At 31.5% G+C, this 19,551-nt stretch overlaps 2 protein-coding genes and 1 pseudogene across 2 annotated transcripts; 2 read left to right on the top strand and 1 right to left on the bottom strand.

Annotated features, from left to right (window-relative positions):
- Positions 1–6,268: 6,268 nt before the first annotated feature.
- LOC17882664 (protein STAY-GREEN 2, chloroplastic) lies at positions 6,269–7,911 on the top strand. The gene is made up of 4 exons (XM_006288359.2): positions 6,269–6,549; positions 6,815–6,988; positions 7,091–7,258; positions 7,371–7,911. The coding sequence occupies exons 1-4, from the start codon at positions 6,421–6,423 to the stop codon at positions 7,716–7,718; spliced, it is 819 nt and encodes a 272-aa protein (XP_006288421.1). The 5' UTR covers positions 6,269–6,420; the 3' UTR covers positions 7,719–7,911.
- Positions 7,912–8,056: 145 nt separating this feature from the next.
- On the top strand, positions 8,057–9,212 carry LOC111830186 (annotated as a pseudogene).
- A 1,269-nt stretch (positions 9,213–10,481) lies between these two features.
- LOC17883049 (protein FIZZY-RELATED 1) lies at positions 10,482–13,593 on the bottom strand. The gene is made up of 9 exons (XM_006287601.2): positions 13,004–13,593; positions 12,529–12,651; positions 12,322–12,426; positions 11,763–12,005; positions 11,492–11,686; positions 11,313–11,414; positions 11,164–11,226; positions 10,990–11,058; positions 10,482–10,890 (listed from the first exon to the last, which is right to left on the bottom strand). Exons 1-9 carry the CDS (start codon positions 13,469–13,471, stop codon positions 10,837–10,839), a joined length of 1,422 nt encoding a protein of 473 aa, XP_006287663.1. The 5' UTR covers positions 13,472–13,593; the 3' UTR covers positions 10,482–10,836.
- Between the last annotated feature and the right edge of the window lie 5,958 nt (positions 13,594–19,551).

Below are 19,551 nucleotides of genomic sequence, written 5' to 3' on the forward strand. Positions count from 1 at the left end.
CATATGTTTCATAAGGAAAAATACCTTAAGATTAAAACGTAGTTTTGAATAATTAAATTTTTTATTCAAAACGATGATTTTGCAAGGGAGGAGACTAAGGGGGGTGTATTGAACTAAGCATTTTAGAAGAGTTTGAGATTTTTTATAAATCACCTGTTATTGAACTAATGATTTTTAAATATCTTTCAAAATCCTATGTTATTGAAAATGATATTTACATAAAATCATTCAAAATCATTTAAAACCTCTTGTTATTCAATTAATGATTTGTAAATCTCATATCAAATCTACTGTTATTCAAAAATTAACAATTTTTTAAAAAAAGGAATTCAAGAAGATTTTAGGAGATTTTGGATATAGTTTTACTTGAAAATAAAGGCAAACAAAATCTCACCTCTAGAGGTGTGATTTCAAGAGATTTGACATAAAATAATAATAATAATAACGTTTGTATAAAAAAAATTAGGAACATCTCCCTATATCTTCTTTCTTCTCCTCTCCAAGCTTCAATTGCTTCTCTTGGGGAATTTGGCAAATTTTCTCTTTGTTTTCAAGTTTTTTACGTTGTCTAAAACCATAATTTTCAATAATCATTAGTTTTTTACGTTGTCTAAAACCAAAATAGTTTGTAATCTTGGGGAATTTGAGAATTCTAAATAATAATTTTTTTCTCAGATCCCTGCAAATCTCTTTCACAATCGAGTTATAGAGGAAAGAAATGGCAAAAGCTCCATAGTTACATCATGACACATATACAAATTTCGATTCATGACGGAAGTTTTGAGACTTGAGCTTTGGTGGTTTGAGATAAATATTAAATTACCACACACATGACACAACACTCCAAAATCATCTAGAATTTAACTATCAATCTCACCAAATCACTAGGAGTTCGTTTTTGTAAGTATAGAAACACCTTTAAAATCATATAGAATACCATTAAATTTTACTCAAATCTCTCCAAATCTAAATTTCATTAAATCACACAAAATGCTTATTTTGTAGAGTAGCTCTCAGCCTCTCACATCTAAATTATTTGAGAATGAGTTGTTTTGTTAAATCTTTGAAGTAAATTTTTAAGCATGCTGACGACGTGGGGTATTTATATGAGATTTTTTAAAAGCTATTGTGGATAGTTTGTGGAGCCTCGATGAACTCTTTTCAATAGTAAGTAATATATTTATTTTGAAATTTTTATAGAAGTTTATTTAATGTTTATTATACCAATCTTAATTAAATTAATTTATTCGATATATCTTATATTGGTATGGTTAAAAATAGTAAATTAAAGATTTAACCGTGTTTAAGTACACATTAGTGCTATTTTTAGTTTTAGCGATTCAAACTCGTTCATACAACCCGTCATGCAATATGACACATATATGTTATTTTAAATTTTTAATATGTTTAAATATTCATAATTTTAGTTTATTTATTTATTTTAGATATATCAATTTTAATATGTTAAACTTCGTTAAAGTTTTAAGTTTACAATATAGGGTAATTTAAAAATTTAACTTCAAAAACTGAACGTGTTGTTCACAAAAAGAAAACTGAACTTATTATATAAAAATGAATTTATGTTTTGCTTTTTTTCATATGTTTTACTTATTTTTTTCTTATCATTTGCTTAATTTTTTCATTTTATTTTCTTCTTCTTTTCTAAAGTTGTTAACATTAGGCAGTGACAAAAATATAATCGAAAATTATATATTAAATAACATATAAAGAGGATCAAAGTGTAAAGCATGAAGACAAAAAAAAAAAAAAAAAGCATGAAGACCAACTTATGGTGTGATTCTACTATTGTTCTCTTTCGTTGTTAGTTTGATATTAGAATCATATATATAAAAGTAAGGTTCCACTCTCTACTTATTGGTGGAAAAATAGTTAAGGCTTTAATTCAAAAAAAAAAAATGTTTATGACAATCATTCAATACAAAATTTAATTACACTATAAGTTATAATCAAATGGCAAAGAAAATGAAAGGACTTAATCATATATCATTCAACAAAATAAATAAATAAATAAATGTTTATGATAATCATAAATTTAATTACACTATAAGTTATAATCAAATGGCAAAAGGTTCCACTCTCTTTATTGTTCCATTTTGTATTTATTTTTAACCAAAAAACACATTTAATCATATACATTAATTCATACTTTAAATTCACACGTTTAGTACTAAAATGAAACTGAAAATTATATAAATTTCCAAAGACTATTGGTTTTCTTTATTGAATTCCAATTAAACACACTACAAATTATAATTATAACTCCTCTAATTTAATTATTTTAAAAATGTAACTTACATCACTTCTTATCATATAAATAGCTATTCTCTACCATATCTCATATCTTCATTATTCTCTTTGTTTTTTTTAAAGTTTTTGCATGAGATCAAAACTCATTTAAAATATCATTGTAAGAGTTTGATTAATTATTTAGTTTAAACTTTTGTTTTCAATTTTATTTATTTTTTGTTTTTATGTATTTCTTTATGTCTTCATTGTTTTTTATATTTTTAAATGTAATACATATGTATAATAATATTTTATGGTTATAAGAAAATCAAGCTAAAGAAACCATCTTCATTCTTTTACTTTAGATGTTTGATTCTTTCTCACATATTCATGTATATTTAATTTATTTTCAAAAGTATGTAATTTTTTAACAAAATAAACTTTTTGTTATATAATTATCAAACCAATTTGTAAGACATTCTTTTAAGAATAATGATCCTTATATTTAGTTTGTGATTCAACATGTAATAATACAAAGAACATTATAATTTGTTTTAACTTTGAATTTTATACTTGATTTCATATCTAAAAAACAATTTGATATTCCATTTTCTATCTATTATATATACTACAAGGATGAAAAATATAATTAAACCTAGAAATATAACTTAAATTAAGAGGAATATAAAAAGAGATTAAAAATAAAATTATTTCTTGGGAATTTTTAAGGTTTCACTCTCTCCTTATTGGTCCATTTAGCATTTATTTTTTACTTATAATATTTATTTTTAATTAAACCAAATATCTAACACATTTAGTCATATACTTTAATTCATACTTGAAATCCACACTTTACTATTAAATTGTAACTTAAATTATATAACCTTTCAATTGACTATTTGTTTCCTCCATTTAACTTCAATTAACACACTATAAAATATAATTATAACTCCTCTGATTTAATTATTTTAGAATTGTAACTTACATCATATTTTATCCTATAAATACTCATTTTTACATCCTCCTCCACCATATCTGATATTCTCAATATTTTCTTTGTTTAATTTTTAATGTTCTTGCTTGCATGAATTGAAAGCTCAATTAAGATATCATTGGAAGAGCTTGATTATATATTTGGTTAAAACTTTTCTTTTCAATTATATTTCTTCTTTATTTTATGTACTTCTTCATTTTTCATTTTTTATACTATTAAATGTATAATACATATGTATAATAATATTTTATGGCTATAAGAAAATTACTTTATCGATGGGATTAAAAAATATTGATTTTCTGACCATCGCATCATAAGAAAATCAAGCTAAATAAACCATTTTCATTGTTTTACTTTATATGTTTTTTACTTTCTCACATATTCATGTATATTCATTTTATTTTCAAAGTATGTAATTATTTTAACAAAATATTTTTTGTTATATTCAAACCAATTTGTAAGACATTGAAATAAATAAAATTTTATACACAAATAAAGGTAATTTTGTGTATATTTATAAGTTTACACACATATTTGGATAAATTTCAACATTTTTAGTGGTTGTTTTTATAAAGGTTGAAAAGGGGGTAAATTTAAAAAGTGGTATTTTTAAATTCTCCCAATATCATTCCTATTTTTATCATTAACAATATTATTGTTTTATCAAAAATACTTAAAAGTACTAAAGAAAATTACTATCAAAATTGATTAATTGAACAATTATTCAACGAATAAATTCAAAAGATATGGATGTATGCTTCTATTGTAACATGTAATAAATAACATGTAAAAATGTCATATGCATTAAAATTTATTTAATCTATTTTTATAATTAATAAATAAATTAAAATAATTAAATAAATATACAACAACCCGCGCATATGCGCGGGACATTACCTAATATAATAATATATAATTCTTTTCTAAACCCCATTTTAATAAATAAATATACTAACGTGGATGCATAAACGAATTTAGTTGGTTGTCGGACATTCCGACAACCAGTCACGACTTTTTGACTATTGGACGGTATATATATATTTTTTTGTCGTCCATTCCATTGATTTCCAAACAAGAAAATTAAATGATGACAAAGTCTATTGGACGGTATATATGATTTAGTTTTATTACTTGCAGTTAAACTCACAGATTTACTAATACATAGAGTAAGTCATATAGAGTTATATAGATATATGTATTTACGTGTAGTGTTAATGACTTGGTGTTGAATAATTTATAGGATAAATAATCTTAACTATATTGAATATATGAATATAATAAATAGTAAATCTGTAAATACATATTTTCTTATCCACATGCCTTTTCTCATAGTATTACATTTTATGATCAACAAAACATAAAATTTTGGCATGTGTTGAACCAAAACAAAAATCGTAGAACATTAAATACGATTTTATGACTTCAAATAAAAACTAAAAAAAAATTGAATTTTGTTCAAATGCTTTTATAAATTAGTTGAAATCAGAAAAATTGTAATTAATAGATGATGAATTGAACAGGGCTTAAAAATAGAGGATAAAATAAAAGCATCTCCAATCTATCTTTATATTTGCTTCTATAATCTATTATAGAGGCAAATTTGCTTCATCCTACCACTATTTCTCACTTGTAAAATAGAGATTGCTATATTATTTTCTATACAATGAGGAAAGATAGAGTTTTTCTATATATAGAAGAAAAAAACAGAATTCTTTATTATACATAAGTATATTGGAGTAAAACTTACTTCTATTATAGAGCTCATGTATTTTAAAGATGAAAAAAAAAATCTTTGAACACTTTACAGTACAAAAAAGTTGCTACACTGTTCATATAGCTTTTCTTATTATATAACTATATTAACAATATTTTTGAATATATAAATATTATTTTAGTAATATTTAGTTTATATTATATTTTAACAGAGTTAAGAACTTTTTATTTATTTAAATATTAACAAAATTGCATATAACATATAACTATATATTACTCTTTAATTAATACATATCGCGATAATGTGAGTTCGCAATTTTGAAAACTAAATTTTATATAATAAAATATGTCACATTAACCGATTCATACAATGATACAAATATCAACTAACATATAATTTTACTTCGGTCAACAAAGTTTTAACCGAACTATACCCTCCAACTGATCTGTGTAAACCGGATCGGACAGATAACAATTTAAGTAACGCCGGCGAAAAGTGACAGTTTAGTAAGAACCGAACATCGACCAACATTATAGGGAAGATCTTAGTAGATCTTAAGTATATTTTATGATTTAATTAAATGACAAATATAAAAATAATAGGAAGAGAGGATCTTGCACAAGATCCAACTTTTGGACTAAGAAGTGCCACGTGGCGCAATTTAATTGGATATGCCAATTTTTTTTTTTTAAACCAATTTTTTTTATTTCTTTCTCTTTCTCACTATAATAAATATATAATGAAAAAAAAATTCTTTATTTATTTCTTTATTATAATAAATATATGTCTTATGTATGTTTTCAAATTCTAAATTTGCAATAATTATTAAATTTCCTAAAATTACAAATTATAAATTTATTTAATTTTTAAAAATTATTTTTTTTCTAAAATACCCAACTTAAGATATTACTAATAATCACATCTCAAAACCAAAAATAAAATTATAACTTTTAAGCTTTACTTTTTCAAAATTAATAATAAATTAATATTAAGATCAAAAATTAACATCATATCTATAATGTTGCTCTTTTATCTCCTTGTTCATAATCGTTAAACGGTGGGAGTTATCTAAACAAACCGAACCGGAGAAAACACATAACACATTAAAGCCACGTTTATGCTATACACTACCGACACATGCAACCTCATGCAACTGGACGCCACGTGTCACTCCCAGTCTCACCTGTTCACATACATCTTTGGACTATAAGAAGAAGTCTAGAAACAGAAGCAACGTTCTACTAGACTCGTATCTATAGTTATCTAACCCAACACGCAACAAAAACCTAAATTGCCGGAGGAAAGCTAAAACCGAAAGCGAAAGCTTGATTTTTCATCTTAGTGGTTTCAAAGTTAACGTTTTTGATTACGGACACGCAAGAACAGCGTGAGATCTTTGATTAATAGAGTTGGTCTCTGTATTTATAATTATCAGATTCTTCAATCTTCTTGAAAACAAGCAGAGATGTGTAGTTTGGCGACAAATCTGTTACTACCATCGAAGATGAAACCAGTGTTTCCACAGAGACAGAGCAATAGCTCACTCTCTTTCACCACAAGAAGTTCCAAGATGAAGAACCGATCTATTGTTCCTGTAAGTATCTCAAATCTTTTTGTCTTATCTACACTCTGTTTTCAAAGTTCTTGTTTATGTTGATAAGTTCATTATTTGTTTGATTTAGATACGTTTCTATGAGAATCTATTACTAATTCTGGATATTTTTTAGAATTATGTATATTTTTTTTTGTTGGTTAGTTTGTATACTCTGCTTTCTAGGGTTTGTTTCTTACCGTTAGGCCTTGTTTTAATCTTACCAAAGATTTGATTTTTTTTTTTTTTCTTGTTTTGAATGGATAAGGTTGCAAGATTGTTTGGACCGGCGATTTTTGAAGCCTCCAAATTAAAAGTATTATTTTTAGGAGTTGATGAGAAGAAGCATCCAGCAAAGCTTCCAAGAACTTACACTCTAACTCACAGTGACATAACCGCTAAATTAACTTTAGCTATATCTCAATCCATCAACAATTGTCAGGTAATCATTGACTCTCCATCGTTTTCAAGTGGTATAGGGTTTCGTGTTCAGCGGTTAAGGAGACTTATGGGAGCTTTTGGGTTTGTTTTGTGGGTTCAATAGTTGCAAGGTTGGGCAAATAGGTTGTTCCGGGACGAAGTCGTGGCTGAGTGGAAGAAAGTGAAAGGTAAAATGTCACTTCACGTTCATTGTCATATTAGCGGTGGCCACTTCCTCTTGAATCTCATCGCGAAGCTTCGGTACTACATCTTTTGCAAAGAATTACCGGTGGTAAGTTTTGCACTATCTTTTTTCATAAAATTCTAATGGTTATGATATTGTAATGGCCTTAACAAGATTCATATTCTATATGTATTGACCATATTGACCTATTGATTTATAGGTTTTGAAAGCTTTCGCTCATGGAGATGAGAACTTGCTAACAAGTTACCCTGAGTTACAAGAATCTCTTGTGTGGGTTTATTTCCATTCGGACATCCCTGAGTACAACAAGGTTGAATGTTGGGGTCCCCTTTGGGAGGCAACGTCGCACCAGCATGGTGGAAACAAGACTCGCAAAAAGAGTGAAACTTTACCGGAGCGACCTTGTCTTGATGAATGCAAATGTTGCTTTCCAACTGTTAGCACGATCCCATGGTCTCATCGTCATTATCAACATAGCGAAGCGGGTGACAATGTCGGGGGTGGCTTGTTAGGAAATTTTACACCTAAAGCTGAAAAGTCAAAGTGATAGATCTCATATACAAATGTGAAATGCATAGTTTGTTTTTATTTTGGGGGTTAGGATAGTTAGTTGGGATATGAAAGTTTATTTGTTCGTTGTTAATTTAGTATAACAATTGTATAACACAAAGTCTCAGTATTATAAGTTTCTTCTGTATTAGTTTTACATACAAAGTGAATAATAGTATTAGATCTACTCACGTGTTTTACATGTCTTTTGATTAATTAAATAAGAACACAGCATAAATAGTAGGATTTGGCATCAAGTAACGAAAAGACACCCTCAAATTTTTGGAAAGTATTCATTATTTGTATTGCCTCTACAATTCTGAGAGAGACAGAAAGATGTCTAGCCTTATGGCAAACTTGTTGCTCCCATCAAATTTGAAACCAGATTTATTTCAGACAAAGAGAGAAGTAGCTCATTCCCTTCAAGAAGTTCCAAGAAGAAGAAGCAATCTTTGTTTCCAGTAATAATCTTTCAAAGCTCTGTTTTTGGGAAACATATGTGTGATCTAAGAACATATGTTATCCATCTGACTTTTCTTGTTTTTTTTTGGAAATGGTGAAGGTTGCAAGACTTTTCGGACAGGCGATATTCAAAGCTTCTAAACTGAAAGTAACGTTCTTAGGAGTTGATGAGGAGAAGCATCCCTCAAAGTTCCCAAGAACTTATACTCTAACTCACAGTGACATCACCTCGCAGTTAACTTTGGCTATCTCTCAATCTATCAATGATTCTCAGGTAACTATCCACCATTTAACATTTGTATAAGCATTACATTTAGTGTTTGAGGTCTAGATTTTGGTGTCTGATCTATATTTTTCCCCCTCTGGTTGTGCCAGTTGCAAGGATGGACAAACAAATTGTACCGGGACGAAGTGGTTGCCGAGTGGAGGAAGGTGAAAAGTAAAATGTCGCTTCACGTTCATTGTCACATTAGTGGCGATCATTTCCTTTTGGATCTCATTGCAAATCTTCGTTACTTCATATTCCGCAAGGAATTACCAATGGTAAAAAAGTAAAAATTTTTAAAATAACCTCTCTATAGTCTATGTGATTATCGACTTCTTAGGCGAAGTAATGGATCGATTTATGTTGGGTTTTTGATATATAGGTGTTAAAAGCTTTTGTCTATGGAGATGAGAACATGTTAAACAATTACCCTGAGCTACATGAAGCTTGTGTTTGGGTTTATTTCCATTCAAACATCCCCGAGTTCAACAAGGTCGAATGTTGGGGTCCGCTTTGCGAAGCTACCTCGCGCGATGATTGTAAGACTCAGACTTGTGAAATCTTTCCGGAACTGCCTTGTCTTGATGAGTGCAGCTGTTGCTTTCCCGCGGACAGCACGATCCCGTGGCCTTCTCACTCTCATGGCAGCCAAGGTCATGAAGAGCATGAGGATGTAGCTATGGCCGGCGGAGAGAATCTTGAGACTAAGTACATGTATAGTCGTAGTAAAAGAAAATAGTAAAGACAACATAGATCTATCCTTCGCTGTTGGAGTAAGAAAGGTAAATTTATCTACCGTCGTTCCCCGAAATCGGAGAACACATATATGTAATTAGCTTATTAGATGTAAACAATGTTTTAAAAAGCGATCTAAGTGCTATGTAGGCGGATGATCCAGTGCAATGCTCTTAGCATCATGTTTTCGTTGTTCCTCTAGATAATGATAACGAGGCCGACTCAAACTATTTATGTCATGTGCAAGATTTTTCTTAAATGTTTTTATATCAAATTAGCATTTTCATATATTATCACATTAATTAGCCCCAATGTTGTAGTTCTATATATTATCTATCGTTGTAACATATTAAAATGACAAATGATGATGATGTGATAAAGAACAAGATGAGCTAACATGATTAGTGAAGAATGAGTTGCATTATTTGTTGTTGGGTCGATCGAGTCAATTATTTCTACAGCAATGGTCGTGCAAACGTAACTTTTTCTTAGATTTTTGAACAGAAGGTGACACTAGGCTTTTTTGAATTATTATGTACTGAGGAAACAAACAAAATACATGAATTGATTGTACGTAGATCATAATTGGAGGAATTGAAACATGCAAAATGAAATAGAAAAAAACGTGAGGTGCAAAGATTCGTCTTCGTTTTCTGTCCCACCGATCACGACGTATGTTTTATATCTGTTCTTAACCCAATAATACATTACTAACTACTATGTATTCACAATCTTTTGCTTAGGAAAAAAAAAAATTCATAAGGATGAATCAAGAATATATCTCAAAGAATCTAAAAATTTGTAAAATTATATTCGCTGAGAATCAACGAATACAACGCGCATCTTTTTATTTATTTATAAAAGTTACTGTATGGTAGAAATGACAACAAAATACATGATAAAACTTTGCATGGAATTAGAAACCTACAAAACATTTAATAAAATGAAACAAGCAAAAAAAAAAAAAACATTATATAAAATAGAACAAAACTGTTTAACTAAAAACACTTTAACAAAATAATGTCTTTGTTGCCTAATGAAGGTAACAATAAGGATGTTAGATTACGTGAAACATTTTCCTTTTTGGTTGGAATATTGAATTGGGTGAATGAAACTTGGAAGCAATAAGGAGGATAGATCAAAATCATCATTCTAATATATCAAAAATCGTTTTTGGTCTTGCATGGTTTCTATACTGTTGTTACTAGGGCCACACCTTAACGTGGGAAATGCGATAAAAATAATTGAGAGAAGTTGATCCTTGTCGGCCATTTTTCTTACTTCAACCTCAACACAGTCTGGTAAAAATATTGAAACTTAGACTAAGTAAAGAGATCAAATAGACAAAACCAATAGTAAATAGTAGTTAGGGGTCCTTAAAACATCGAACTCTAGGGAAGGAGAAAACTATATTTTACATTCTCCTTGGTATATACAGAAAAAAAAATCCAATCTATACATGGTGGAAAAGAACCTAAACGTTGATATGAAATATGGCATTAGTTGCTTCGACTAACTTTTGCATATTCATGAGAAAAGACTTACACAAAATCCCTGGGAGGTTTGGTTAGGAAGGACTAACTAATCCGGCTGTGATTTAGCTTTCTTCTTTATCACCGGAGATTAAAATTAAGAAAATAATCATGTCAAGGTTTCACCGGATTGTTGTTCTACCAAACGATGATGCTCCGATTTCGCTCTCCCTGTTCTGAGATTACCAAACAGAGTGTATGTGTGTGTGACTTATTGATCATTTTCACAGGATTAAGATTTAAGAATCAAGAATATATGCGGCGGTGTTCTTTACCTGAGATTTTGGGGAAGGGAAGACATTCCAGAATCTAAGGGTTTCATCTCCTGCTCCTGTCACAATCGTCTGCCGTACGAATACAAGAAAAGTGTTTTAATGCGGAAGATAGACAACCGCATAATGAGTAAGCAAAAGTATGTGATTATACAATGAGGAAAATAAAAGACTAACCTGTCCATCGGGTGAGACTGCAAGGTACAGAACGCGGAATGTGTGACCAGTGAGAGTTGCCAACTGGAAGAGAACAGTTTGAATCATTAAAATCCCAAAAATTCAGCAATCAAGAAAAGAAACCAAGATGAAGAAGAAAGAATTCTTACTTTAGACATTGTTGGATATTTCCAAACGACGATTTGGTTCTGGGAATATCCGTGTGTGCTCACAAGCTCATTCACGTTCTTAGACCACATCAGGTTACACACCTGTATGTATAAGATGATTATTTAGCTATAATGTGAAATGTCTGTCGTTTATTCAAAGTCAGATAAACTGGCCTTACCTGACTGTTGGTGTCTATGCAATTTAGATGAGTGTTTGTCGCTGTGTTCCAAAAACGGATACATCTATCAGCAGTGCCGCCACCGGAAGCAAGAAGTCCGTGAACATGTGGTGACCAGGCAATGGCTTTCACTGCTGCGGCGTGTTCACAGTATCTCAAAACCGGTTGTGTTGAATGTTGGTTCCATACAAAAAGCTGCAAGATCCTAGAATCATTACCCGTGCTTGAAAAATCATGTTGTTTCAGACACAAAATGAAGATATATATTTACCTTATTGTCATTTCCTCCTGATGCTAACTCGCGATTGTCAAAAGACCATTTGAGTCCACATACTTCGGATTTGTGACCCGTTAGCTTACTGACATGATCTTCTTGAGACCTTATATCTCTATGAAGTATACTCTTGTCTCTACTACCAGAAGACAGAACCAATGAGCTCCATGCCAAGGCTCCAACTCTAAGCCGATGACCTTCCATTGTCCTTATACTCTTGCATCGTACCGCATCCCAGATCTAGTAACAGAAAACAGTAAGGGTAAGTTTCCCATTAAAAGTTTATGACTATTTCCTCAAATCTTAAGACAAATATCAATCTTAACCACCAAGGATCATGTTAATGCAGGCAACATGATTCGAAGAACTAAACTAGTTAGTGCATTCCTGTTAAAGAATAATTGCAAAACTAACATTTCAAGGTCTCATACCATTCCTATTGTTTAAGTCAACCTAGTCACTTAAAAAAAACCCTTCCAAAATCAAGAAGCCAAAGGATAATGTATATCGAGGCATGTCTAGACTTAAATAATTAGATGTGTCTTGATTGCCTAACCTGTACTGTTCCGCTACTAGTTCCAATCGCCAAATGTGTTCCACGTAGTGACCAACCCACGGAGCAAACACTATCATCGACTCCAAGATCACATAACTTAGTTACCTGCAAAGAGCAGAAAAAGATTCACATCACAAGACATTCTCTAATACAAGAATGGAGCACAATTTTCAAATTAGAAAGGCAAAGGAAAGAAAATAAACTCACCTTGCTACTACAAGCATTCCACAAATACACGCAGTTCCCCAGTCCTACTGCTAGAACATTTTGTGCCGACCAATCTACGAGATTTAAGTAAAAATCATCTTGTAGAGCCGGCGCATCCAATACCTAACAACAACAAGAAGTCTCAACTCTCATCAACAGGGCAAATGCAACAAAAAAGGACAAACAATTCAAATCAAACTAGATAAAGAGTACACACTACGCTTCCCTAAAATACAATCCAGCCCCCACCATCAACCACTTCCACAAAGATTTCATAAGTCGCATTTTATAATTGTACACAAAAAGATGAAAAGTGGCAAACACAATCAAGAAACCCAAGTCACAAAAACTCAAATCTACCAAACAACACACAAATCATCTAAGATAACACAATCTACAAACCCTAAATTAAACCCACAAACCCTAAAACCCCTAGAAACCCCCAAATATCAAAAAAAAAAAACAAAACACTCACCTTATAAGGAGACCTAAGAATCTTCCTCGGCGACTTAACAGGGCTAGGGCTAACACCAGGAGCCTCATCAGAACCAAAAGGCGAATACAAGTTCAAAGACCTCTGCGTCTCAGTTTTAAACCTAAAAATATTCCGCGACGGAGAAAACCCATTAACAACATCACTTTTCTCCGGCGTCACCGGACCAAAAAGCGCCGTTTTCAAAAGACTCGCGTACGAACCAGCCGCGTCTTCTTTCCCATCCTTCTTCGGCGAAGAAGATGCGAGATCGAAAAGCGCGAAATTGGAACCAGATCTACTCGGAATAAACCTATCTGAGTAAATAGGCTTCGAAGGAGAGTGGTAATGGTTCGAATCGATTAAACGGTTGATTCGAGACTCGAGTGAGACCGTCGGTCGATTCATCGACGGTGGAAGATTCAGCTGAGAATCTATCTTCTTCTTCGGTGTTGATTCATCTTCTTCCATCGTTGATTTGAATCTCTTACTGTTTCTTTCCTCCAGATTTGAGATTTGGGTTGAGATACCAAAAAAAAAAAATGAAACCTTTCTGTTTTTTTTTTTTCTTCACTAAAGCTTTTTTTTTTCTTTCCCGGGAAAATTGTTGAGGGAAACAGAAAACGTCAAGCGAAATGGTGCGAAAATAAGGGAGGAATCAAGTGCGGTAGGGATTATGGTAGATTAGGCTATGTACATGTTCGTTTTCTTATTGGGCCGTTAAATTGGGCTTGAAACTAGTATAGGTGGAATTAAATTAACCAAGTTCAGCGAAATTATAATTAGTTTATATTGGGCTTTAGTAAACTTCTCATTGGGTATGGATGGATTATATATTTATTGGGCTTTTAAAAGTTTTAGAATGTAATCTTTTTTTCTTTCTGTATGTGATTCAAGATAAGATAATCAACAAGAGGCTGCAATTTTTTGAAATAATCATGTATTTTAGCAAAAAATTTAACAAATTTAAGTTATATAGTTATAGTAAATGTGGATAATGATGAATCTTCTTAGGATATATATAGTGGCTGTGATAGAGATTCCATGCACAAAATTTTTGATATTTTTCTATATATGTAGTAATTCTTCAAAAAGTATAGAAATCCAGAAGTAGACACAAAGATAAATTGTTTGACTATTTAGATATACATGACAGCCATGAAAAAAGGGAAACACAAATTAGCTGATAAAAATGAATTTTTAGATATATTATTTTTCAATAATAAGTATTAGTTATTTTTTTTTTAATATTTATTAATAATAGTCAACGATTCCACGGGAAATAAATAATAATTCAAATATTTAAATATTTATTTCCATATCAATATAATCTACTTTTAGTTGTTGAAAATACATAGTACCATTAGTACTAATATTTAAATTGACTTAAACGAATAATATCAAACGCAAGTGATATCAAACGTTGTTTCAAAGAGTAATTCAAAAAATAAATAGGAAAAAAACTTTTACGAAATCTTATCAGAAACATGTAAAACTAAAATTTATGCATTAATTACATTTAGCAAAAATTTGAATCGTTTTACAATATTAAACCAGTGTCCCTTTCCATCGCACAATTATTATTTCATATCTTAAGATCATCACATCCTCTCTCTCTCTCTCTCTCTCTCTCTCTCTCTCTCTCTCTCTCTCTCTCTCTCTCTCTCTCTCTCTCTCTCTCTCTCTCTCTCTCTCTCTCTCTCTCTCTCTCTCTCTCTCTCTCTCTCTCTCTCTCTCTCTCTCTCTCTCTCTCTCTCTCTCTCTCTACAACGGGAGCTTTCATCGTGATCATGTCGTCTGAGAAACTGAACCACACAACAACCAAAGATGAAGAATTGATAAAACAGTGTTGTCTACTTCTCAGCGATGGTGACTATAAAGAAGTTCGGGAAATCATTAATAAGAAAAAAACAGTAAGCAACTCTAAACTACAAGACGAATTTGAGAGAGCTGGTGTCATTGCTGATATTCTCTACGCAGCAGAGAACCCGCTCCCTGATGGTTCATCAGATCTGTATGGCATGGTTCGTGTTACACCACCAGGACCGCTTTTAGTAAAAGACTTTGTGAAAATAATGTATTTACTATGCGATTCGAACAACCAGTTCCCCTTTAGCGACAAAGCTTGTATTAAAGCCTTGTCAGCTTGGTCGTTGCTATGTAGTCAAGCCATCAAGGACGGGGATGACCTTTCTCAAACCCAAGGAATTATTCTTGGAGACATTGATGTAGGCGGTAGCATAAGCGGTGATGGGAATACCCTTATTCAAACCCAAGGAAATTTCCATGGAGACATCGATGTAGGCGGCAACAAAATCGATGATGGGAACACCCATGGTCAAACCCAAGAATATGTCTTTGGAGATATCGATGTAAGAGGCAGTCAAACCGGTGATGGAGACACCTTTGATCAAACCCAAGGATATGTCCCCGGAGATGTAACCGACGACAATCAAAATGGTGATGGAGAAACCCTTGATCAAAACCGAGGAAAAATCCTTAAAGATATTGATGTAGGTAATAACCAAAGTGGTGATGGGGAAATCCCTGATCAAACCCAAGGAAATGTCTTTGGAGACATCATTGGCAACAATCAAAGCGATGATTGGGACATCCTTGGTCAAACTCAAAGGGATGTCTTCAGAGACATCTTCGGTGACAGTCAAAGCGATGATGGGGAAAACTTTGATCAAACCCAAGAAAATGTCCTTGGAGACATCGATGTAGGCAACAACCAAAACAGTGATGGGGAAAATCTTGATCAAACCCAAGAAAATTTCCCTAGAGACATAATATACGGTAGCCAAAATGGTGATGAGGACACGCTTGATCAAACCCAAGGGAATGTCCATGAAGTCATCATCGCAGACAGCCAAATGAGTGATAAATCTGGTGGTCACATAACCGATGTTGGTGGCGTACGTAGAGAAGATAGTAATGGTGGAGAGCACAAAAGAAAACGAGAGATAAATAGTTTCATTTTCTCTGATTTACTTGCACCAAAGGACTTCGAAGATTCTAAGGCAATGAATGTGAATCCCTTTCTGCTGCCGCCTGAGAAGACACATGCGCTCCACAATGAATCTCCTTTGGAAGAGGCTTCATTTGTCCCTAAAAATCCAAAGGTTGGTCCTCAACCCGATGATGAGGTTATCATAATTTCTGATGATGAGGTTATCATAATTTCTGATGACGAGGAGGAGGAAGTGGATGGCCTTATGGATATCTCAATGGCTCGGACTGCGAAAAGGTGCATTGTTAATGGAATCCAAGTGAAAATGATTCCATGCAAGAAGGAGAAAAATTAGCTAATTTGTTCGAGTAGAAGATTATGCATGTTGAAGCGTTTAAGTGTCGTGTTCGTTTTTCGCTTATTATCCTAAATTTATCATTCTATTAATAAAACCTGAGTCTGCAATTTTATTTTCAATTTATCATTGATTATGAACTAAATTTTTTTTTTTTTTTTTTTAAACAATCATAGATAACTTTGTACCAAGCCAACACTACACATCATAAATTTAAGGAAAAAAGATGGCTGGCTACACCAACTATAGAGAAATGTATGGTCACACATGCCATATATCATATTATACACTCAGCTACGTGAACGAGATGTACTGCATGGCCACATGCATCAACTATACAACGTCATGTAGTCAACACCATAGACATAAAATTCTGGTACATCGGTCAACTGCTTCTGGCGTTGACCGTTTTTGACCAAAAAAAATATTCCAAATTTTTTTTATATAATTTTATTTATACTGTTAAAAAACTTAAAACTATAATTATTTTTGATTTTTTTATTATAAAAATTATAAACAATTTCAAAATATTATATTATTAAAAAATATAATCTTAGGAAGAAAATGACGACGATGATTTTGTATTTAATTCAAGATATTAAAATCAAAATTAAAACTAGAAAAATTCAAGATAGTAAAATAATTCAAGCTACTAAAATCTAAATTTAAACTAGAAAATTATGTGAATTAGTAAGGGAATTACTATTTTTATATTGTTAATAAAAACATTAACTTATTATTTCATTTATTTAAATACAAAATCATCATAGCAATTTTCTTCCTAAGATTATATATTTTTCATTATACAAACCATAAACAATTTAATTAAAAAACTATTTTTTATATATATTCAATATCTAAACACTAGTTTTGTTTATATATTTAATGTATTCATTCTTATTATAATTAGTTATTTTTAAAAATTTAGAGCTAAACTAATAGTAAAATAATTCAAAATATTATAATCTAAACTGAAACTCGAAAAATCTTATGAATTAGTAAGAGAATTGCTTATTTTCACATTGTCAATCAAAACCATTAACTTATTATGTGATTTACTTAAATACAAAAATTATTGTTACAATTTTCTTCCTAAGATTATAGTTTATTAAAGTATACAAAACCATAAAAATTCATTATAAAATAACTATAATTTTTAGTTTTTTTAACACTATAAATTAAATTAAAAAAAAAAATTGAATATTTTTTTTGGTCAACGCCGGGGTCAACACCGGTCAACGCCAAAATCAGTGACCGGTGTACTGGAATTTTATGTCTATGGTGTTGAGTACATGACGTTGTATAGTTGATGCATGTGGCCATGCAATACATCTAGTTCGTGTACCTGAGTGTATAATATAATATTTGGCATGTGTAACCATGTATTCTTCTATAGTTGTGTAGCCAACCATCTTTTTTCCTAAATGTATGTCCATATCTTATTACAGTTAGGCCTATTTAAAGACTCAAACGAATATGATTATGATGCATTAAGATTAATGTCACATGTCCTCAAATTTTGTAACATATGAGAAATATGCATATTTAATTTTAAAGACATTAAAATATTATAATAAATACTAACATTTTACAAAAGCCTAAATTATTTTCTAAAAATGATATATATTACTACTAAATTATCAATTCAAATAGAATTTAATTTTATTATAGAAATCTTAGTCTGTCAAAACTTAAAAAGATAGTTGACTAGCTTATATAGAAAATTTTATCCAATATGTATACCAATAAGAATCAACATACCCAGCTATATAATCCTAGAGTCTTTGACTAAAAAGATTCACTCTTATCTCTACATTTATTATTGTTTAAAAATTGAATGGGAGATTGTTGAATTATAAAGTCAAATTTGAAAAATGATTTATTACTCAATTTGTTATTCAAAAATAATTTAATTTAAAATAGTTGACTATGCATGTATAGAAAAATATTTAATAATTATCTATCTAAGAAAAAACAGTCAACGCTTTCCCGCGAGGTAAACGGTAATTCAAATTTTAAAACTGCTTAGCCAAATATTGAATCATTATCCTCACAACTCAAATATAAAATCATAGTCTCATTGTGCTAAGAATTTTCACCATTTAATCTAAAATACCAAAATACACCTCTCACTTTCTCTCGGCAGAGCTTTCACAGTTATCGTAACTTCGTAAGTCGTCTCCATGTCATCATCCGAAGAAAATGCTTCACAATACCTCACAGCATCTGAAGATGATGTAGTCGGAATGTGTCACCGACTTCTAAAGAAGCGTGACTTTAAGGGCGCTCGCCATATCATTCGAATGAATCAATCAATGTGCAACAAACTACATCAAGAGCTTGAGAAAGTCTTGGTCATTTGTGACATCCTTATCGCTGCAGAAAACCGCCTCCCCCACGGGTTGTTGGATTGCTATGGAATTCTTAAGATGGTTGGCCCTGGACCACTTAAAAGCGAGTACATCATGAAAGTAATGGATCTTTTGGAATGGGGTGACACAGTTAACACTTTCCCATTCACACAAGAAGCTACTGAAAAAGCTTACTTAGCTTGGTCGCTACTTTACAATCCAATCAATAAGGCCATATATGATTACGCTATCTCCGACGAAGACAACCTTGAAACCAAAGGAAATGTTCCTGAATACAGAGGTGTAAACGTCAACAAAAGGGGTGATGATGGTGGTCTATGCGAAGAAGGTAATAAAGGTGTGTCAACTGATGCTAGTGATCTATGCAAAGAAGGTAACAAAGATGTGTCAAACGATGCTAGTAATCTATGTGGAAAAGGAAGCAAAGGTGTGTCAGTCGATGCTAATGATGATCAACACAGAGAAGGTAGAAAAGGTGTATCAAATTATGTTAGTGATGATATATGTGGAGAAAGTAGCAAAGGTGCGTCAACCGATGCTAGTGGTAATCTATGTGGAGAAGGTAACAAATATGTGTCAAATTATGCTATTGATCTATGCGGAGAAGGTAACAAAGGTGTATCAACTGATGCTAGTGATCTATGCGGAGAAGATAGTAAAGGTGTGCCAAAAGATGCTAGTGATGATGTATGCGTAGAAAGTAGCAAAGGTGTGTCAATTGATGCTAGTGATGACCAATGCATGGAAGGTAACAAAGGCATGTCAACCGATGATAGTGATCCATACGGAGAAGGTACAAAAGATGTGTCAACCGATGCTAAATGTGATCTATGCGCAGAAGGTATCAAATGTGTGTCCACCGATGCTAGTG

Source organism: Capsella rubella, unplaced genomic scaffold (genome assembly GCF_000375325.1).
Source record: "Capsella rubella cultivar Monte Gargano unplaced genomic scaffold, Caprub1_0 scaffold_6, whole genome shotgun sequence".
NCBI classification, from domain to species: Eukaryota; Viridiplantae; Streptophyta; class Magnoliopsida; order Brassicales; family Brassicaceae; genus Capsella; species Capsella rubella.

Bases quoted from the DNA above. Each gene is read 5' to 3' on its own strand.
- LOC17882664 (XM_006288359.2), top strand. From the start codon at position 6,421: ATGTGTAGTTTGGCGACAAATCTGTTACTACCATCGAAGATGAAACCA. The intron at 6,550-6,814 runs GTAAGTATCTCA...TGAATGGATAAG, and splicing joins AGAACCGATCTATTGTTCCT to GTTGCAAGATTGTTTGGACC. The intron at 7,259-7,370 runs GTAAGTTTTGCA...ATTGATTTATAG, and splicing joins TTTGCAAAGAATTACCGGTG to GTTTTGAAAGCTTTCGCTCA.
- LOC17883049 (XM_006287601.2), bottom strand. From the start codon at position 13,471: ATGGAAGAAGATGAATCAACACCGAAGAAGAAGATAGATTCTCAGCTG. The intron at 12,652-13,003 runs GTGAGTGTTTTG...TGTTGTTGTTAG, and splicing joins TTCTTAGGTCTCCTTATAAG to GTATTGGATGCGCCGGCTCT. The intron at 10,891-10,989 runs GTAAAGAACACC...TGGTAATCTCAG, and splicing joins TCCCTTCCCCAAAATCTCAG to AACAGGGAGAGCGAAATCGG.